Source organism: Chinchilla lanigera, unplaced genomic scaffold, assembly GCF_000276665.1.
Source record: "Chinchilla lanigera isolate Chin_1 unplaced genomic scaffold, ChiLan1.0 scaffold00150, whole genome shotgun sequence".
NCBI lineage: Eukaryota > Metazoa > Chordata > Mammalia > Rodentia > Chinchillidae > Chinchilla > Chinchilla lanigera.
The window spans coordinates 2339523-2362133 of record NW_004955551.1 but is presented as its reverse complement, the minus strand read 5'-3'; the positions used below and the strand labels follow the sequence as shown (position 1 = coordinate 2362133).

The following is a 22611-nucleotide window of genomic DNA, read 5'->3' as shown; positions in this document are numbered from 1 at the left end:
TCCACTGAATGATATTTTAACCTGAAAGGCTCCAATAGAAAGGCTTAGATGTTTATCATGGTGACTTGCTGTTCCCAGTACAGCACACAGGGATTCTTAGGTGCATCGTGGAGATGTCTCTGATGCGTTAGGCTGGCTGAGGTCTCACTTCCATTGACTGGCTCTTAAGCTGGAGGTTAAGGGCAGTGGTACCAAAGGTTGGAAGAGAAAGGAAAGGAGAGGGCTGGTATGTGCAGGTGTTGGGGATGGAGTTAGGAATGGACTGATGATTGAGTTTTGTGTGTTTTTTTAATGACCTGTCATGTAGAAAGATTAAGTTTATAGTTACAGTGTTTGTGTAGACAAGATCACACAGCAGTCTGGCCTTACTTGACTCTCTTTATTTTATTCTTGTAAAAACACTTAATATGAGATCTATTGTCCTAACATATTTTAAATGTATACTTTGTTATTGGTGAATGTGGGGGTTACTCATCTTGCTGGATGGAAAGTTTACACCCCTTGATGAGCAACTCTCCATTTCCCCTTCAGCCTCAGCCCTCAGCCCTTCTACTCTTTGAATATATAATTAAGTTGCCTCCTATAGGTGGAAGCCATGCAGTATTTGGCCTTCTGTGATGAATCTGGCATAATGTCCTCTAGCTGTATCTATTTGGGCGTATATTGCAAGATGTTCTTTGTAAAAGCTGGATGGTTTTCCATTGTATGTAGAGATTATACTTTTTAATTTTATTCATCTATTGATGGACATTTAGCTTGCTTGTTAAATCAATATCTTGGCTGTTAGGAATAGTGCTGTGATGAAGATAGGACTGCTGATGTGTCAGATTCTGATTTTTGTTCTTTTGGATAAATACATGTGGGATTGCTGGATCATGTGGTCGTTCTGTTAGTACTTCCTGAGGAGACTCCATATTGTTTTATGTAGGTGGCCATACCCTCTTGCGTTCCCACTGCTAGTGTGTGCAGGGGGTTTCTTCATATCCTCACCAATACTTGTTTTTGGTAGTAGCCATCTTAACAAATGCAAGGTAGACTTGGTTTTGATTTGTATTTCCCTGGTGGTTAATGATGAACATCTTTTCCTATCCTGTTGGTCATTTGTATGTCTTCTTTGGAGAAGTATTTATTAAAGGCCTTCACCCATTTTTTAATTGCTTAAGTCTTGAACAGCCATGTGTGGGACCTCCTCTCAGATAGTGTAAAACATAGCCTGTTTCTTTCAGTATCACATCAGACTTAATATTAGGTTAATCACTGTGAATAAGGAGCCAACAAGAGGTATAAGATTCACGACAAAGAGATGAATCCAGGTGTTAGTAGGGTCTCTTCGTGTATGGTCTTTTCAAAACCCTGACCTTTACTTTCTAGTGTGCTTTTCAACAAAAGCAATGTAAGCTTTCTTGGGGCATCTTAGAAATACGTAGGAGACCCTATGTGTACAGGAGCCAGTTTTGGTACTGAGATTATCCTGAAAGTTAGTTTTATCACTTTTCCATAACATTCAGCCCTGGGTTAAGGTGAGTTTTGGAAATCAGCTGCAGAGGAATGAGTCACTGCTCTCTGTGCTACCATTTGTCTTTTAGATTGTCAAAATCTTTCCCCTTGTTCATTAGGTGGCCATGGATAACCAGTAATGTGGGATGTAATAAGTTATCTTCTTGATTTTCTAAATAAGTATGCTTTTTACGAGGGTTATGCTCCAGCGGTCTCCTTTGAAGTCATTTTTGTTGTGGATGGGGCTCTGTTATTCCAAAGGAGTCAGCCAGCAGACGGGAGGCCTTTTTGGCCTGCACCCCGACAACCTTCTGGACAACACCACTTATTTATCGGTCTTTCTTTCTCCCATCCCGCTCCTCCTTTCTTCCCCTCTCCGTCAGAGCGATCGCCACACAGGCCCATCCTCCAAGCTGGACTGCCAGCAAATGCCTCCACGGTCGTCGGAGGGGACGTGGAATTTGTCTGCAAAGTTTACAGTGACGCTCAACCTCACATCCAGTGGATCAAACATGTGGAAAAGAATGGCAGTAAATACGGGCCCGATGGGCTGCCCTATCTCAAGGTTCTGAAGGTGAGAACTTTCTGAATCCCAAGGGGCCCACACTGGGGACTCCTCTGTGGGTTTGGTCAAGTCTTTGGCTTTCTTTTGAATTTGAGAGCAGTAGATTCTTTTTGGATTGGCAAGTAGAGTGTGTTAAGTTACCAGGCATTAGACTTGCTAGTAAGATTTCAGAAGGGTGCTATGGGCTAGGGTAGCACTACTGAATTTGGAGTGAGACAGTTCAGCTCTTTGTCAGCCTGAGTTCTTAGATGAGACTGTTAGGCTCAGCTGCACATCTTGAAAGTGGAGATCATAGTACTATCTCTCCAGTGGAGTAGAGGGACAAGGGTTTGGAAAGCTTTAGATACTCTACTAATGTTCATTGTTATTCTGATGTTGATTTCTGTTGATACGAGTTTAGGATCAGATTTTAATATCCACCTTTTAGAAACAATTTAGATTTTTTTCTCCAAAAATATTGTTTAACCTTTGAAAACCACTTGACGTGTGATTTATTCATTGTTTTATATTTTTGAGACAGGGTCTCACTTTGTAGTTCAGGCTGGCCTTGAACTTACCATGTAGCCTAAGATGGCCTCAAACTCACAGCAGTCCTCCTGGCTCAGACTCCCAAGTGCTGGGATTACAGGCATGTGCAATCATGTCTGGCCAGTTTGAAGTTTTAGATCTAGCTTGCTCTTCAAGATGTAATAGCCTGTGGCAGATAAGTCTGTACTGCTACTTCTTAGCTCATCACCTATCATACCTTCTAGGCTGAGTTGCTCATGGAGAATATCCTTAAAAAGAATAGCCTGCCAATAGAACCATGGATGGCTAACTAAGAACTCTCAATCAATGCAGTGCTTTCTCCAGCTAACAATACCCAGGATCTAGAAATCTGGGGAAAGATGACCAACCTGGGGAACTGCTGATCCATTCCACCAGCTGTTTGTCACACCCTTCTACCCTTTTCTCCAGGTCACTTTCACTGTTCACTATTTGCCTTTGTCCTTCCTCATCCCATAACTCTTTAGCCATAATGGACATTGTTTTCTTGTGGTGTGTTGGTGGTGGGACCATAGACAGCACTGAGTCCTTCCTGGTTGGCCATTATATTGTTCTCCTATGTCTGTTCTAGCACTCGGGGATAAATAGTTCCAATGCAGAAGTGCTGGCTCTGTTCAATGTGACTGAGGCGGATGCTGGGGAGTATATATGTAAGGTCTCCAATTATATAGGGCAGGCCAACCAGTCTGCCTGGCTCACTGTCCTGCCAAAACAGCAAGGTAACAATGTTTTTGTTTTTGTTTTTGTTTTGTAAAAGAAAGCTGGATATAGAAGCTGAAAAGACTTGGTGCTTTGGGAGACTGCAGGCAGCTTGTAGGATAACTCTTGTGGCCTTGGTATATTTATAATAATCTTTCTTTGGTGATGCAGCTGGCATGATGCCAGCAGCCATGGAAAAATGCCCACAACGTTCAAAGTGCTTGCTCTAATTTCTTCTAAAGATTGCCCTCCACCCCCACCCAGTTTTTTAAAGTTGTTCCTTCTGGTTTATCTTGTTTGGGCTGCACATTTCCCATGAGGACTGCACATTAACACCATTTGAAACACACACCTGTGAATTGAATCTATAGCATTTCAGGATCAGCAGAATTCTTATTTCCTTCCACCCCAGGTTTGTAAAGAAATAGTGCTGTAATGCAATTAATCAGTGCCACAAAGCATTGTTTCTTTGGTTCCATAGTTGATCCTGTTCAAATTCAAGGATGGTTCGTCTCTGCTAGTTAATACCACTCGATGCTACTAAAAGAAGAAGATTGGCTTTTTTAGTTTGTCATGATTCACATTCAAATCTTTATAGTAAAAAAGAGGAAAACTCATTTTTTTTCTCTTGCCAAGATCATGCTTTCTTCCATTTTCTTTCAATGCTATGTAAGCGAGATGGTTTTATGAAAGTAAAATTAACCAGAGCCTGTGACCAAGACAACCTTTCAGCCTAGTTCATTCCCACAGACCCAGAGGGACCTAGGAGGTATCCGTCTGGGCTTATCTTTAGTATTTTATTTTATTATAAAGCAATTTAGATTGTACTATGCTTTTTTCAACATGGGAGTCTGCAGCCAATAGGACCATAACCCAACTTAGCCTTTTCTGCATTATACATTTGGAAAATTACCCTAAATCCAAACCAAAGCAAAGACCAGGAGAATGGACCTCTGTGGGTTGATTTTTCCATGTGTCTGATTGCATGCATGTCTAGGTGGTGAAGCCGGTGTGGTGATGGGCCTGCAGAGGCGAGCTGGCCAGTGGCTCTTCATGTCTCTTGGTTGTGGGCTTTGTGGATGGGCTGCAGTCGGAATCTACAAGTGGCCAGCACCTCCTGGAGCCGTCGGTGCAAGGCCTCCTGGTTCCATGGCCCCTTCCACAATCATTCCTGTGTCCTCTAGCCTTTTTCTTGCTTCCTTTGTTTTCTAGGCCGCCGGTGTTAACACCACGGACAAAGAAATTGAGGTTCTCTATATTCGGAATGTAACTTTTGAGGATGCTGGGGAATATACGTGCTTGGCGGGTAATTCTATTGGGATATCCTTTCACTCTGCATGGTTGACAGTTCTGCCAGGTATATACTGCTCTTTCTCTCCATGGGTTTTTCCCTTTTCTTGGTTGATTGCTATAAAATTAACACAGCTTCTGTTAAAATAGCCCTTTTATTCTTGCATAAAGATAAAAAATTCAAAATGATCCCCCAAGGATAAGAAAGTTGTCTTAGAAATTCAGTTACAAGGAGATCCCACACTCCATTTATGATCAAGTGAAATCTCACCCTTAAAACCCAATGGGATCATAGTAATTTTAGTGAGTCATTGAGCCAATATATAAATTAGCCCATCCCCTTTTCTCTTAAGGAAGAAGTTGAAATTACTTGGTAAAATGCAAAGTAAGTTTTTCTCATTGAAAATTCCACTTTGCTGAAATCCATATGTGGTTTATTTTTCTTGTCCTACTTTATATTTTTAACAAAATGTAAGCAGATGGATGTATCCTGGGGTGCCCGGGGGATGCACCTCTGAATGTAGGTGTGCAGAAGCAGTGTGTTACCTACCTTGGGAATCGGTGGCTTGTTGCATGTTGCAATAGAATGGACTCTTAGTTTGCTTTTACTGCAGCGCATGCTCATGCCATCTTGGGCTTGATGTTATTTCCATGCTGTGGAGAAATAAACATCAGCAAAGCCCTGTTGCCTAAATATTGCTGCTATCTAAGTCTTTAACTGACATCTCTAGCTTAGTTAAACCTTGATAAGCACTGTCCTCTCTGATGCTGCTGCCTGTTTATTATTTCCTTTGTGAAACTTGCATAGACTGTGGTTTGCTAGCTTATGATGTTCCACTCCAGTTATTAATTCCTTATTTTTAGAATACAGTGGCTACCTGCATGCTTATTTCATATCTAGTAAAAATAGATTGATCATTTCATTGTGTGCTGTGCTGCTGAGAGTTTTGACTACCTTGCAAGTATTTTCCTGATTAAAATGTATAAGCTTTAATACCATTGCATCCATTTGCCCTTTTATTGTGAATCTGCTCTATGAGTCTTTGCTTTGAAACAATGAGATTGCTGTTGAGCTTGCTTTTACTTGCAGTACTGCATTGTGCAAGTGCCTGGCAGGCACTTCTTAACCAATTTGCCTGACAGTACTAGCCTATTAACTAAGAATGCAGTTTGAGAAAAATGCTACTTGGGAATACACTGCTTATAGATTGACCACTGAGGACAAAGGAGGGAGCAGTGTTGTTGGAAGTTGATTTAAGAAGGTGCTAAATTAATTACATATTTATTCACCTTTATATTTTTTTTCTTGAGGGAAAAGTTGTAGTGATTTATTAGTATAACCAGATACACAAAATTTTTATGGTTAAGGAATACCATAAACTTTACTATGAATATAATGATTTCATGTAAACAATCCAGTCTTTATATTAAATGCATTGGTTTATTTAATTAAATAACATGCTGGACTATATTAAATAAACCACTAAAACTTTTTTGGAGGCAGCCGATTGCATGAATATTCATTTCATGTGGAGCTATGTTCATCTGGGGTAAATCATCTCCTTGAGCCTTCCTCTGGAAGAGCCTGCCCCAGGAGGACTGAAGCATTGCCACTATCTCCTGAGAAACAAAATGGGTGTGCTCATGTTCAAGATTTTCCAGCTTGGTTTGTATTCCGAGGCTGTCATGAAAAGTAGTCCTTTGTTGTGGGTGCAGTTGGTGGTCTTGCCCTGCCAAGATGCCTAATAGAATGTGGCCTTGTAGCCTGCCCTCTGTGGCTTGGTGTCAGCCGCTCACTGAGACAGGAGATAGTGACCACCCAGGCTCTATGTAAAGTGAGGAACATTAGTTACACATTTGCACCTGGAGAGGCACTGGATGGGCCTGTGCTCCCTGCCATCTTGCAGCATTGAGTTATTGGGAAGCCCACCTTGCCTCAAGACTGGTCATTGCCTTTGATTCCTTTAGTAATGTTGTCGTACGTTACTCGAGTGTCCTAACTCTCTGGCCTGCTTGTCTGTTCTTCCCACCTATAATCTACAATCTAGCTCCTGTAAGAGAAAAGGAGATTACACCTTCCCCAGATTACCTGGAGATAGCCATTTACTGCATAGGGGTCTTCTTAATCGCCTGTATGGTGGTGACAGTCATTGTGTGCCGAATGAAGACCACGACCAAGAAGCCCGACTTCAGCAGCCAGCCGGCTGTGCACAAGCTGACCAAGCGCATCCCCCTGCGGAGACAGGTAACAGAAAGTAGATAAAGAGTTTAAAGAAATTTACTCTCCCCATGACCCAGCCAGCTCTTGATCTTTTCCCCTGCTTTGATGCTGTGTGGTGAGCTCATTGTGCGGATGGTTCCGATGTGCCTCTTGGTGGTTGTCCAATTAGTGTTTGAAACTTTGAGGGTCTGAGTTGTACTGTTTCACTAGGGTCAGCAGATGAGGTCTAGTTCCAAAGCGAGGAAAGGATGACAGTGTAAAAACCAGAGAGCTGATCAGCAGGACAGGAGGTAACACTGGAGGCAGTTCCCGTGTGCGGACTTGATGGGTTTTAAATAAAAAACTTAGGTCATTTTTTGCTGCTTATGATCATATGCTTTTTCTTTTTCTTTTTTTTTGGAGACAGGAACAAATATTAGGATGGAGCTTATACTACTAGTGGAGAAGAGACTAATACTCTTTGATTTATTTTGTCATTTTTAATTTTTTTTAAGAATTGGCATCCTTTGTTTTTTTTTTTTAAATTTTATTTTGAAGAGGAAAAGAAAGTAAACAAAATTTCAAAACATGATAGTAGGAGAGTAACAATGGTTAATATATTGTGTATTGTTATCTTTAAATTAGATACTCAGTACAAGATATAGGCATTAAGTTGTCCAAATAATATTAGCACAAACCTTTCTTTTCAATGAACTGAGAGAAATTAGTAGTGTAATGACCTTAACTATCTTGTATGTGTGTGTGTAGATATATATATTTTTTCTTCTCTCTTCTTTCTTTTCACCTTTCCCCATCCCAGTTTCTTTCTCCTTTTGAACAGTTTCTTCCAATTTTACAATATCTGTTGTGCATTTTGGATCTTATTTACTCTTTCAGCTTCTCACACTAGGGAGACTGATTTTTTTTTAAGTCAAAATTAAAAACCTATGAGCTGGGGGTGTATATGAACTACTCCTTGCTTTAAACTGGCTCATGATTTCTTTCTAAACTGAAGTTTGGCTGAATCCTCCAATTACTAATAACTTTGTATACATAGACTATTGTGTTATTGTCAGTAATTCACAGGTGTGACTGTGGATTCAGTAGTAGAATAATTTTTATGTGCAACTGGACGAGGATTGCTTTTAACCTTGCGTTTGATCTTTGGTGGGTACTGTTCTTATATATGCCTCCTGGTTAGTTTGGAAAGAATAGGGCAAGATAAAGCTTCTACCATAAACCAAAGCCCTGCAAAGATGGATTGGACAGGCAATACTTTGACTCTTTTCTTCTTGTTCATGAAGAGAGATGAAAAGTCATGTGTGAATGCAAAGTCTATGTGAGAGTATTTGAAACTTGGTTCCAATAAAGGTGAGGTATTTTGTTTTTAAGTAGAGAAACAGCCAACTTACTGGCTGTTTTGGTGTATGTTTTAAGCAGAATTTATGCTTTTTAAAATTGTAGATTCCTTAGTCTCAGCCTGAGATTCTTGTTCAGTAGATCATGGATAGAGCGTGGAATCTGCATTTTAAGCAAATCTCCAGGTGATTCTAAAAAGCTCTTTGAGAATCTCTAGATTCTTCCCCATCCGTGCCTCTTCTGGGACGTAAGGTAGCAGTGCTCTGTTATGTAGATTTTAGGAAGGGTCAGGACCCTCCAGTTCGCAGGAGTTTTGTCAGAGATCTGGCTGTTCTCAACCCATCTCCCAACTCCAGGTGATGGGTCCTTGTTAACATCTTTGGAGTCACATTCCTAGTGGATATTTTGATTGGAACTTGAGGCTCAAATTTGAAGTGTATGTCAAGTACCGAGAATGACCAAACTGTGCTAAGAGCATGAGGGGAAATAGGCCGACTGGGTCTCTTCTGCCACCGAGAATGCTGTTATTTTGAGCGACATCGCTGTCATTCATGTGGCTAGAGACATAATGATGGCACTAGGACCAATTGCCTGGCCAGTTCTTCTGGAATCCTGTTCTAAGATGACTCTTATGTGGCCCAATAGTGCTGTGGCTTCCAGCTGTGTAGCCACTCCTCCTCCACTCTCCTTTAGGTACAGTAGTACTGGTAACCTCGGGGCAATTCTTTAGAGCCTCCGTAGTGGGAGTGAGGCTTGGAGAGTTGGAACAGGGGAGTGGAAATCCCATCTCTATTAATTTTTTTTCTAAGAGGGGAAAAAATAGGAAACTTCTAATTTAGTGTAGCTAGACTACTGTCCCACAGTTATTTCATTTCTGGGGGGCAATGATTGTAATACTTTCTTTTTAACTTTATAAAACAGAGGTATGCCTTGAAAATCCCTTCAGTACACCCACAGCCATTATGTTTTCCTTCTCTTTGACTGGATTTTCTTCATTGTCTGTCACTACCTCAGTTGATCATTTTTCTCATATTTCCTGCTTGACTAAAGGAAGATTCGGATTCTTTCCTCATTTTTTCCCCTCCTTTTATTCATCACTTTCTTCCCTCCTTTCTTTTCTTCACTGTAATGTACTATAACTTATCCAAACCAGATGCCATGTAAGACATGGCCTGTGCCTTTGCCATTGGCTCTGGGGTTATTTGGAGAGCCTTTGAAATGTAATTGCCTTGTGTTTCCGTAGGGATAAATACTGTAGTATAACAGAAGCAGAGGAAAGTCGGCAAATACCAGTCACCCTGGAAAACTCAATCTCTGGGAGATTAATTTATTTGGGGGGATGTTGACATGCTTCAGCTGTTGGTATATGCCAAAATGTGGTGCCTTATGAACTGTTCCCAAAGATCATCCTGTCACTAATCATGCCCCTTTAGAGGGGAGATGCCTATCTAGTTTCTGGATAAAAGAGGGTTACTGGACTGTAGCTGGAAGGAAAAGCCCTACAAAGGGCTGCAGATAATGTTGATGACAGAGTGAATTCCACAGGGATGCCAAGCGTGCTTTTACTTGGCGTCAGGTGAGCCTGTAATCAGATGTCAGGAGGACTTGTTGCTCCTAGGCATTCACAAGGCCACTTCTGCACTGGCCCTGTCCCTCCTGGCTGACAGGTAATGCTCAGTATCCTCATGGTGGAATCCACATTCTTTCTTCTTGGCTCTACCCCTTACCTGTCCTTAACATGTATTTATGTAGCGTCTCTCTCTACCTACTCACTCCATCGCTGCTGTCTTTGTAGAATAAGAATTGTGTGTGTGTACATGTTTGTTTATTTGTTTATCTTATTGTTAGTTTTTCCCTCTTAACATTTACTAAACCACACTGGACTTACTGTTATAAGACAGACATTCCAGTTTGTTTTTGACTAAAGATTTTTTTATACCAAAGAAGAAATTCCTGTGCTCACCCTCCAGTAACTGTGATTTTTTTTATGCTAGATTTAGATCAATCTATTATTTTTATGTATAGAAAACTGAAAGAGTACATTTAGACCAGTTTAGTGACAAGTTCTTTAGCCTTACCTTTTTAGCTATGACTTTTTGATACTTGATGTGCTCTGATGCGTAGGGAAAAAGAAGCAACTCTTTGATGGGGTGAGGCAGTTGCGTGTGGCATCTCCTGTTTGATGGAGGCTCCTCCTCCATCAGGTCAGGGCTGGGAGACTATGACAGGCACCTGCTCGCTTGCCTCCATTTCTCAGTCCTTGTGTTAAATTGGCATCTTTGTGAGCCTCTTGGTTCTTGTACAGGCCTGCTGGACAGCTAGTAGCCATTGTGAAGCCCCCTGTACACATCCTGAGTTTGAGGGACAGCTTCACCTTCTGTGGCTCCCACCAGTCACTTGAGAGATGATGGTAGGGTGGGAGCAGGTGCAAAAGGGTACGCACAGGAAGCCAAGGTGGCTTGCTCAGGAGACATGGTGGGTTTGTTGAGTAGGTTTTTCTGTGAGCATGTCAGTTCTCTTTTCTGCAGCCATATCCATAGGTGGAATGGAAATTTAACTGTCTCAGGCCTGGATCTGTTCACATGAAGGCTGTGTAGCTCACAGTGTACCCCAACCCTGTCAGCAACTCACAGGGCTGCAGGGTATTTTACTCAGATATGAGTTTCAACCTTGTAGCTGCAGGTATAGGCAGAGTAAAAACCAATGAGAAACCAAGGGTACATTTGTAATGATACCTCTGAGGTACATGGCATGCCCTGGGGAAGTTAGGAGTGGGGCAGAGAGGGAAAGGAAGGAGGAACTGCTGGGTCAGGAGCCAGTTCTTAGGGCTGTGTATTAACGGTCAATAAGTAAACCAAACTCCATGAAGGGAAGTTCTGCTTCTAGAAACTTGCTTGCTGCCTGGCAGCTGAACTCCACCATTCTGGAATATTGTCAGTAATGTAGTTAGTCAAGTGGTCTAATGGGAACTCCCTAGCTCTAGAAAACATTTGGGTAATTAGAATGGTCATGGCCGAGCTGACGGGGACCTGTCCTTTCGGCTGGTGCTTCCCCTCCCCCGCCCCCACTTGACCAGACTTCTCTTCTCTCAGCCTCAGAACAACATGCTAATCTGACCAAGATCTGACCTAGACTCTGGTGACGAGATCTTCCAAGTAGAATCCAAGACTAGTATGTCATTGCTCTGACAGGTTGCTCAAGAGTCTGGAGGTGGTCTAAGGGAGGTGGAGGCTTATTAAGGGAGAAACTTGAGTGTCTGATCAACTTCCTTGCCTAATTTCCTCATTTTTGTAATGGGAGAAAAAAAAATCCAACCTCAGAAAACCTCTTGGAGCTTTAGCTCCCAGCTTGATATGACGAAAGCATTTTCTTTGGCCTTAGGGGTTGGGGAGCAAGGCAAATGGTAGAAGTAGGTACACACTGGGCCTGCTGTTCTGTTCCGGACACTAGGTCTGAAGCCTGAGAGGTGGACAGTTTCTTAGGCAGGCTGTGGTCCAAGGGTATCTGTCAGTTCTCAGGAAAAAACACACACATTTAAATCACATCTCTCCCGTAGCATCTTTGTTTCTCTCAGCTCTGATCTCTGAGGCCCCCTCTAGGTATTAACTTGAATCTAGTAAAAAGAGATAACACTATTTCTTGGTGGCCCTTTAAAAAGAAAAAAGAAAAAAACCCTGTACTTCCTCGCTTAATCTCCCATATGTACTATGGAAATATACGAAAAGCTCATTTAGTTAAAAGCTTGATTTATGGCACATGGTAAAGAGATCCTGGAAAGTAAGGAAGCTAAATTGGAAACTGTGAAAATATATGCTTTAAAAAATGCCTGCCAAGATTTGCGTGCAGGAAACAGTTTACTGAAAAGTGTTAGCAATTTTTTTTGTTTACAAGTCACTGACGACTCACTAACAATAGAATATTTTTTTAAAAGGAGTTGAAACTCCAGAATTAAAGTCTGTAGACTGAAAGAATATCTGATAGGGAAAATTATGATTTTATTGAAGAAGAAAAATGATAATTTAACACTCCGAAGGGAAGACCTCCAAGGTGGGCAGCAGGGATATGAATCAGAGGAAAGGAGCCCCTGAAACATGGCGTCCCTTGGGGGAAACTGCCTGCCAGGGATCACACCAAGCCCTCCAAACAGGTTTGCTTTCAGAGGGGAAGGGAGTGAAGAGAAAGCCAGTTGTATTTTACAGTCCCAGAGGGGATTTTAAAATCCTAGTAAAAATGCATGGAGGTAAAATTAAGATATACCTCGACAGACAGAGTGATCAGATTCTGTACTTTCTTCTACTTTGGGTGTTTTCTTACCCTTTTTTTTTTCCCGCTTTGTTTTTACAAAAAACATTTTCCACATTTAATCTGATCTCTAAACTTTAGCTGAACAAAATTCCCAAAAGTAAACATCATTTTGTAAACATCATTTTATACAATAAAAGTTTGTAAAGGTCTTCCATCGTATTTTAGTTATTAGTATTAATTTTTTTCTTTTTAGATTTTCCATTTTAAGAGCTTTCACATTAAAAGCTCGTGGAGCGGTTTGGGAGATGCTGTGTTTGGGAGCTGGTGTGCATAGTTGCCAAGGTGTGCTATGTGTTTGTGGATGCAGAGTCCCTTTGGGTCAGAGGTTCACCACAGAGCAATCGACTTCTGACCGAACATTACATTTCTCTGTTCTGAAGTAGCCCTGCTTGACACTAGGATTGACTCCTAGATTCTTCATTCCTTGTTTGCTGGAGCTCTAGCATGTCCCAGCCAGAAATGGAGGGCCTTACCTTCCAAATCAGATGTGCCCGTGAAGGCGTGTCCTGTTCTGCGGGTAGTCCTTGTTGTCACCAGGCTGTCTCTCTCCTTGTGCATAGCACGGTGTCTAAACCCCAGCCTCCAAATACTCTGAATTATCCAAAGAGGTGCCATTGTATATTTTCTGGGAGCTGGCCACCAATGATTCTAAAGATGCTAAGGAAAAATACTGTGGTGTAGGTAGCAAATGTAACTGACCCTCTTTCTGAGGGTCCAGCTCAGCGGCAAGCATTTTGCTGGGTTTTGCTTCATTCCATCTTCATGTTAACTCTGAGATGCCTATCTCTTATTTAACAGATGAGGAAACAATCTTAGGAAGGTTACGTGACTTCCCAAAGCTCACATAGGATGTTGTAAAGCTGGGACGTGGACCCTGACAGTTGGACCACAGAGTCCCTCTTTGGTAGAGGACTGCAGGCACCCTCAGCCTGGGCAGCAGCTAGAGATGCTTGACTGTGGACAGTCACTGGAATACCCACATCGAAGGATGCCGAGATGCTGTAAAACGTAGCCTGGGAGCCGAAAAGGGGAATAAAAGCAATGGTCTTGCCATTTCTAGCCTACTTTAGAAGTTGATACATTCCAAGCATATGCCCTCCGTTTTCTTTTCTCTGTGTTCATGCCTCAGTTCAGATTCTTATTATTAGAAGAAATATTTTTGCTGAAGAAAGTGCTTCTCCTAAAACATAAAAGAAAAATACATACGTGGTAATAAAATCCAAATGGTCTAGAAAGTCCTGAAATGAGACATATTTTCTAACCTCTCCCCCAACCTTTGATCTCTCTCCCCAAAGGTGACGACTGCTAAGACTCAGATATCCTTCCAGAAATGTTTTAAATGTCTGTTCTCACCCTCACTGCAGGAAAGCTACTTTCTCACATCCTATTCCATAAGGCTCCCTCGGGGTGTGGTGATCTGTAGGGACAAGGCACAGAAGCTCCGATGTGCCTGCATTCTGTGGATTTTAATGTTGTCCAGCACCATGACCTCCGGTGATTTCCCAATCAGTTTCCCTCCTCCCTTGCTGCAGCACGCATGCGCCCTGCAGTGCAGCTCCGGGAACGCTGGTGTCTAGTGAAGAGGGGCTATGCTGGTGGTCCTGCAGAGTGTCCTGGCTGCAGAATCTGTTGGACCTTGGCCATACGAGGCCTGTATTGTCTCATCACTAGGCTGACTTTTACTAGCTTGGCTGGAACTTCTTGCCTCTGATCTTCAAGCACAAGTTTCCATTGCAAGGAGTGGCAGTTTTTGGCTGTTTATGTAAAAGAACTTCCTGGAATACCTTTTTATTATTATTTTTTTAAAGCACCAGGTACCGTTTGCAAGCACACGGCATGGATGCAGAATGAGTTAGGTGGGTGAAAAAGCTTAGGGAAGCATCACTGGCCAAACTTATTCCTGAGGCTTCCTGAGCTCCCTTCTCTGATGATGAAACCCTAAAGATGCTTATGTGGTTGATGGAAATTGAGAATTTTGATGTTTCTCTTCTTCCTCATCTACAGATGAGGTTGGCTTATTATCATGGGGTTGGACACCATGTGAACTATGGAGGGAAGTAGCACATCATCTGTAGGCTCAGAGAACTTCTGCCTAGACTAGGTTGTTATTGGGAACAGAAGTGGATTCTACAGGAGCTCATACGTTTACCATTTACCTTGTCTTTTTTCTTTCTTTGCTTGCTTCTGCCATTTACCTTTGCAACCTGGATACTTAGGAATAAGGCTCTCAGTTACAAAATTATCAATTTTTCAGCTCCCTCTCCCTGCCCCCAATTTTTAAATTTTGCTATGCCACAGTGAATAAACATCTGCATAGTAAAATTTGGAAATAACCCTCCCACCTTCCCCCCATCAAAAGTCTGCTCAGAAATGTAGTCGTGTACACTTTTAAAAGATAATGGAAATTCTATAAGTGGCCCGCTTCTTGATTTTAATACTGAAAACAACTCCCTATTTGTAAACTAATTTTCTTCCCAATTTATTCTTGAGCATCTTCTTGAGTTTCCAACCTGTATTAAGGGCAGTCTGGGTTTACAAAGAGAGAATCAGGGCTTTCCAAATAGGATGGTCCTGGGAAGGGGGCTTGCAGGTCCTCTGATTCCAGGTGAGAAGAACCTAGGACCCACACTTTGTGAAAGTTTGTGCCACCTCAGTTTGTCTGTCCCAACTCAGTCTTTGCCAGTTTGGAGGAGGAGGTATTTGTAAGAATAACAGAGATACTGTCACCCTAGACAGGAGACAAGAGACAGTTCCCTCCATAGTTCCCTCCATAGTTCACATGGCTTGGTATGCTGCTTGGATTCTTCATGTTAACCTCACATATTCTCTCTCTCCCTTTCTCCCTCCCCTCCCTTGTTCCCTCCCTCCCTGCGTCCCTCCCTCTCTCCTCCCTTCCTCTCTCCCTCTACTCTTCTCTTTCACCCTCCTTCTTCTCCTTCCTCCCCCACTCCTTGTACGGGGGATTGAACCCAGGACCTTGGTGTTGAGCTCTATCCCCAGCCATTTTTATTTTTTTAAATTATAAGACAGGATCTCACTAAGTTGCCAAGTTGCCCAAGCTGAACTCACATTTACAATTCTCCTGCCTCAGCCTCTCAGAGATTGTAGGATTCCTAGGATTGTAGATGTACACCACCACTTACAGCTAACCTCACATTCTAACTCTCTTGGGCTAAGGTCTCGTTCCTGGTTTAGAGTAAGGCAATATTCAGGCATCTTCTGATCAGATCAAGACTGTGTAGATGTGCTCAGAAGTAGGCTTTAGGTAGGCTCGGCATAAGTTTTCCTTTCACAGAAACCAGCCAAGGGGAGACTGTATTTAAGAAATTATCATTATCAGACACATACTGAAATGGATCAGGGTAAATGAAGAAGTAACTCGAGGGAGTCTTGCGTTGTGCCGGGTGGGAGAGAAGCTCTCCGACGTGATTATGAATAAAGGTGTATTTTTCTTTCCCATGACTTTTATCTCACACATTCAGTGCACTGGTATTTGAAGTTGAAGTTGACAAGAGGCAACCTGATTTCGCTGAAAGGCCCGGGCATCAACAAGCATCCAGAAGATCTGGGGAGAAGCAGTACTCCCCAGCGCCTGGGTCTTGGGTTATCTTGCAAAAAAGGGTGTGGAGCTACTGGAACGTCTTTCACGTTCAAATCCTGGAACTCTTTCCTTGAGATAGTCTGCTTTATACTTCCAAAGACAGAGGAAATAGTGAAGAGCTCATTTCCTAAAGGTCCTTGTGAAATTTCATGAGCAGAGCATTGATCCATGGTCTGAGAGGAGCTTGATTATCTAGGGCTGCAGTGCAGCAAAAGACAATAATGAAGCCATTGAGGTCTGTGGACCTGTCCTCAAGTGACTATCCTGAAGAATGAGGACAGAAAGCAGACTTACAGTTTGATCAGACTTACATAACATTTTTTCATTTGAGAACCTGATCTTAGGAATATGTACTTCGGGTAAAATCTGGTGCTGCATAGATGGAAGAATAGAGGGATGAGAATCCAGTGTTTATTGTTTCGGTTTATGACTTTGTCCAGCCCCTACCCACTTCTTTTCTAAGAATTGATGCTCTGGCTGGGCTTTGGCTCAGTTCCAGCCTTCTCAGGTAGAGCCAGGATTACATCTGTGTCTTTGTGTTTTGTATTCAGGTTTCTGCTGAGTCCAGCTCCTCCATGAACTCCAACACCCCACTGGTGAGGATAACAACACGTCTCTCCTCAACAGCAGACACCCCAATGCTGGCTGGGGTCTCTGAATATGAACTGCCAGAGGATCCAAAGTGGGAGTTCCCCAGAGATAAGTGAGTACTGCTGGGCATATCCTCGAATGGAAACTTCGATATAAATGGGAATATTGGATTGACATTTTCTTTTTATGATCTTTAACTGCAAAGGTCTTGTTCTGACAGTGTCAATAAGAGTGAGATTGTGTTTCTAAATAACCAACTCCTGGGAAAGAAAAGAATGGATTTTTTTTTTTTTAATAGCTCTTTTAAAGCAGAAGTACAGAGTCTTGGCTGGTCTCCAAACAAGATGGCATCTGGTTATCATTTTTTAAATTTCTAGACAATTCAAACCCAGTCAAATGGAATAAAAGTAGAATTATCCAATCTATAAAATAGATCTGACATTCCAACTTCTGGTTACTAGAAAATTACTATTCTATAGTTTATTTCTTTGGATAAATGAGATGCAGGGTATAACTTGCCATTAGAATCTCTCACCAAAGGCTGCTATTTTTAATGGTTATTAATATACTTACTGGTATGAAAAACTTAAAGTAAGGACCTGGATCTGATTTTTGTGGTCCATAATGATTTTCTTATTGGGTGGGGTAGGGGTGTTCCAATAAGATATTTAGACAAAGAGCTGCTCTTCGGTCTTTGTTGAAGGCATCCTAGGAGCTGTATATCTCAGTCTGATTTGAGCAAGTCCATGTACTTTGGGCGTATTTGGGCTGCCTTTGAATCTGATTCTGCCAGCCAGTGGCTGGGCAGCCTTGGGTGCGTCACTCAGTTCTCTGAACTGAGGGTAACAGTACACATAGAATATACTGTACCTCCCAGGACACCACAGGTCTTGGTCAAAGGAGTTTCTTTTTCATTTCAATTTGTGTCTTGGTAGTCTGGGAGCTCTGAGTTCAGACCCCAGGAAAATGGTTTTCCTAGGCAAGAGCCAAAGGTGCAGATTGTGAGCTGCCAGCCCCCATCCTCTAGGCAGAGACCATCCCTAGCCCCATCTTCCAAAGTAAATTTCACTGGAGAGATGGCAGCTTACTCTGGGGTCCTTTGAGTACTAATTAAGAGTTTGAACAGCTTGAGAGTCATGTAGGGTAGAAATGCTGGCTCTTTTTGCATCCGATAAATTGAAATAGCTCTCGTCTTGCTAATAAACAGCTATGCCGTTTGTCTTGACATTTGCAGTGTCTCCCTGAGATTCTGTTGCATGTTTAATATACACTTCTTATATATACATATACAGATTTGAAAACACAAAGATAAGCTTTTCCAGAGACTGCATGTGACAAGCTCTGTATGGAAGGGAGAAATAGCTTGCACGGCACTTGTGATTTTGCTTTACACGTATTGTTTTTGTATCCCAGCAGCCAATGTAGAGATACTAATGTGTATCCTAAGCTAGAACTGAATAATTTTCTAGGCGTCATTCAGTTAGAGTGCTATTGGAAGTAATTCCCAGTTTATTTGTGTACTGTAGTGAAAAAAATAGTTTATTCATTCTTTCAAGACATGTTTATAGAACAAGTACTGATGAGGCACTACAGAAAATACAAAGAATGGCTTCTTTACCTGCAGAATGTGCAGAGAGCAAGGGGTGTTTCTCATGAGCCCTGCTAGCCCCCTAGCTGTGTATGATTATATAAGTAGTTGGGTTCGTATGCACATTCCTATGTATATAGGACTGAATTGGGCAGTTGTGATCATATGTTAAGAACTTGCAGCTTTCAGGTTCTGTCTGTAGTTTTTGCCACCTGTGACACTGAAGTCAACAGTGGGAGTCTGTATGTGTTGAACTATTAGCTCCCACCCGGGGGTACCCTGAGTGTGGAAAATCTGAGTGCTATGCATTTCTAAATAGTGTTAGCACAAACGTAGGTGGAGCAGATTTTCAATGAATGAAGGCTATTTAGAAGCAGTTTATTAGATCGGAGGCAGAAGTTATACAAAGAGAGGATTGTTATGCTTGTAGTAGCAGGGCAATGGGACATAAATTAGTCATTTTTCCAATGCAAATGTTTATTTTCTGCCAAGATGTTAAATTTAATTTTAGTTCTGGATAGAAACGGGATGACCTCAGCATAGCATACTCTGACCTCACTGTTTTTGCTGACCTTTTGCAAACCATTGTGTACTTACCGTAAATACTGTTTACTAATGGCAGCTCAGTACTTGGCTGTGTTATGCTTAAGATAAAAACCACATTCATAAATATTCCAGACTTCTCCATTCTCATTCTATTGGTTTCTGGAATGTCCAAGGACAATATATGGCTACTCATGTGATGTGCATCGAGCTTCTAAGCTTAGAAATATAATTTGCAGTGTTCACTTCAGATTTTCTCTGTTAACTTTGTGTAGTCATAAGGCTTTCTAAGTTTACGTAAAAAAATTCTCCCCACATTCTAGTTTTCTTTAGCAAAAAATTAGAGATTCTTTGAAATGCCTTTAAGATTCATATCCTGTAACTTGGCAAGGAATGTAACCGTAAAATCCACTGGTATTTGAATAATAGTGATTTTAAAGCTGCCACTTTACAGAGACCAAAAAGAAAAGAAAAGAAAAGAAAAGAAAAGGCTTAATGTTTTTCTCTGAGACATTCTAAATTACAAATATTTAATTGGCTCAACATTAAAAGCTCCTCGTTGTTGGCACTCAGGGAGACTGCCCACCTCGCAAGCAAGGATGCCTTCCATAAAGAAAATAAATCAAGACTACAAATGTGAAATTTAATAGCTGTTCCACCCGTAATTGACATTCCCTAAAACGTCACTAAGAAAATACTCCAGCACGTGTGTATCCTAAGTCTCATTAGTTCCATATGATAAATATGCCATGCTTTTCGCAAGCCGCTGAAAGATTTTTATATTTAGTTTTGGAATTTCCCTCCTCGCACCCCTCCACCAGATGCCGTGTGCTAATCCCCTATTTACACACTTAGGCTGACGCTGGGCAAACCCCTTGGGGAAGGTTGCTTTGGGCAAGTGGTCATGGCTGAAGCAGTGGGAATCGACAAAGACAAACCCAAGGAGGCGGTCACCGTGGCGGTGAAGATGTTGAAAGGTAAGTGGAGAGGCGGAGGGGGTGGGGACAGTGGAGCCGCTTATCAAGAATGTTCCTTTAGTGGCATGTGAACTCTGTCACTGCAGGGGGTCAGAGAGCACATAGTTGACCTAGAGGCTGAGGGGTTTTCAGAATAAATCAGCATCTTGGACAGACTATTTATCTTGAGCAGTGCGTACTTATAAAAAAGAAAAGCCAGTTTTCCTAGCAAGTGGTAGCTCTTTTGACACCTTCTAGGGGACCACCGTTCTTCACTCGCTCCATATTTCTGTGGGCTTAGAAAGTAATCACTCACTTACAAACGATGGATTTAGATGGAGTTGGCACATTGGATTCAGGACCCAAACTTTAACCTACAAATAAAGAGAAATTGTATTCAGAGCAGGAGCAGGAGGCCCAGGGAGCAGAATGGCTTCTCTTTTTGCACGGGGAGCAGAACACAAATGGTATCAGTCAGTCTGGGGGAGTCACTTAGAAGCTAAAAAAGGAACGAAGATGGTGAGGGCTGGTGGGGAGCCTCAGTGACATGTAAATAATGACCCCAAGGTACAAACCCTGAGTTGTGCTCATGGGAGTCTGTACATGTCTATACAAATCTTCCAACTCTGCTTCATGCCTGTGTCTAAAGAGCTTAAAGAACTTTTAACCATTAACTTATTCTCCTGTAGTATTCTTTTACAGGAAGAGTTATAGGGAACGGTCACATTATAAATCTTGTAAGGATCTCAGAAAGGAGGTTCCAAGCTGAATGTTCCCATAGTTTGCAGGTCACAAAGCCTCTCCTTGGGATGTGGGATGTGCTCTGGAGTTAGGCTTTCTTTCTTCCTTGGATTCTCATGGGAAACTCACCACATCTGTCCCCAGGAAGAAGGAGCAGGCTAGAAAGAGTGAAAAGCTGTTTATGTTATCTCTCACCTATTGATCTGGTGTTTTGAGATCCTCTCACTTTGGGGCTTGATTGCCAGGACGGTGATACCAGGTGTGTGGGAATCAGCCTGGAGGGAGCCCTGGCTCCCTACCAGGAGCAGTTCGTGGCTCTCATGTTTTTCAGCAGGTCTTCTGATTTTGTCCTGGGGCATAGAGTGAATGGGGAATATTGCAGAAGAAAGGTGGTTTCCCTTGTGAGGCCAGCGCTGGCCACCTTCCCTTTTAGGATGTACATGGACCTTAGCCCCACCCACAGTCTTCGTGGCATGTCCTTGATTACAACCAGTGGATGGCCCAGGGCCGGAGAGACCAACCCCCTCATCTCCCTATATGTCAGAGTAGATCTTGCACACAGACAACTGTGTTGCTTTTCCTTTTGTGAAGCTAAAAAGCTTTTTGCAGCATGGTTCCTATCCATGCCTCTATTTCATTTTCTTTTCAGTCAGCCAGATTTTTTCATACTAAATGAGTTTGAAGAGGGTACATGGGAACAGTCTCCCCACTTACTCACAGCTCACTGTGATCTTGTGTATATATAGCTTGTGCCACTCATACAGACCACAGGGATAGACCGCTGGTTTTTTTAGCATGGCAATTGGAACCCATTTGGGAAGTCAGTTGGAGGCTTGGCCTTTCACCTACTCACAACACAGGCGTGCACTCAGTGCTCAGTTGCAGGGTACCTCCCAGACCTATCTGTGAATGTACGAGGGGCTGCTGGAGTTGGATTAGGAATCTTGCACTGGAGGAAGTCTGTAGTGATTCAAAATGTCTCTATTGTGTTTTCTTGTCTGTCATCATCAGAGTTGCTTTGGGATACCATAAGAATTGGAGTGCTTTTTAAGGTACCTGGAATATGGCAGATGATGGGATTATTTCACTCTAGAGGAAGAACACTTAGGTTTTTAAGGTCTGCTACAAAAGTCTTGGCCTACACATCAGAAGCCTATGTTCTGGTCCTGACTGTTGAGCCCACGGACCCCCACTGAGCTCTTTGACATGGAGCAGGGCATTTCTGGGCAGTTGACCCTTCACAGATATTATGAGGGAAGCGATTAGGAAAGTCTTTTCTCATTCTGAAATTCAGTTTCATGCATTTTAAACTTGTTTGGCCACTAATAATGATAGGCCGTGAGTTAGAGGTAACTAACTGATTTGTAATTCACCTAATGTTCACAGATGATGCTACGGAGAAAGATCTTTCTGATCTGGTGTCAGAGATGGAGATGATGAAGATGATTGGAAAACACAAAAATATCATCAATCTTCTGGGAGCCTGCACACAGGATGGTGAGTAGGAGGAAAACGCTTCCCAGGCACGTACTATGAGGGTGAATGTTAGCATCATTTTAGAAGCAGTTACATTTCTGGATCTTGTTCCCAAGATGCCTCAAGTGCATGTTTAAAATTCTCTTTAAAATACCTTTAAGGGGGTGGGGATGTAGCTAGATAGTAGAGTGCTTGCCTGACATGTACAAAATTCTATATTCAATTCGTAGTACTGCAAAAAATTAATTAATTAGCTAAAATAAAATAAACTCAGGAAGGTGTTCCTAGCTATGAATGAAACCTGGAGAGAGGAGGGTCCTGCAGGTTTTAGGTCAGAATCTAGAGGTCCTTTGGAAAGGTAATTTCCTTATGTTTTTGTTTTGTAAGTGCTAAGCAAGATTTCTCAAAATAAGACTGTTTGAGAAGGCCTTCGCTTAAAACAGGGATTGGGGAACCCCTGTCTGGCCACAGGCAGCAGGTGGCTGAGCTCTCAAGAGTAGCTTCACCGGGTGTGGTGGCACGTGCCTATAATCCTAGCACTCAGGAGGCTGAGGCAGGAGGATCATTGTAAGTTGGAAACCAGCCTGAGCTACAAAGTGAGCTGAAGGCTAGCCTGAACTGCACAATGAGCCCCTGTCTCAAAAAGACCAAAAA

General features: G+C 42.2%; 1 protein-coding gene across 1 annotated transcript in view; it reads left to right on the top strand.

Annotated features, from left to right (window-relative positions):
- The window catches only part of Fgfr2 (fibroblast growth factor receptor 2), a gene marked incomplete in the record, with an annotated part of 105811 nt that overhangs the window by 64867 nt on the left and 18333 nt on the right, over positions 1-22611 (top strand). The window contains 6 exon segments of the mRNA XM_005412181.2: positions 1881-2071; positions 4520-4664; positions 6646-6842; positions 16614-16765; positions 19640-19761; positions 21868-21978. Of these exon segments, the coding sequence (XP_005412238.2) occupies positions 1881-2071; positions 4520-4664; positions 6646-6842; positions 16614-16765; positions 19640-19761; positions 21868-21978 (918 nt within the window).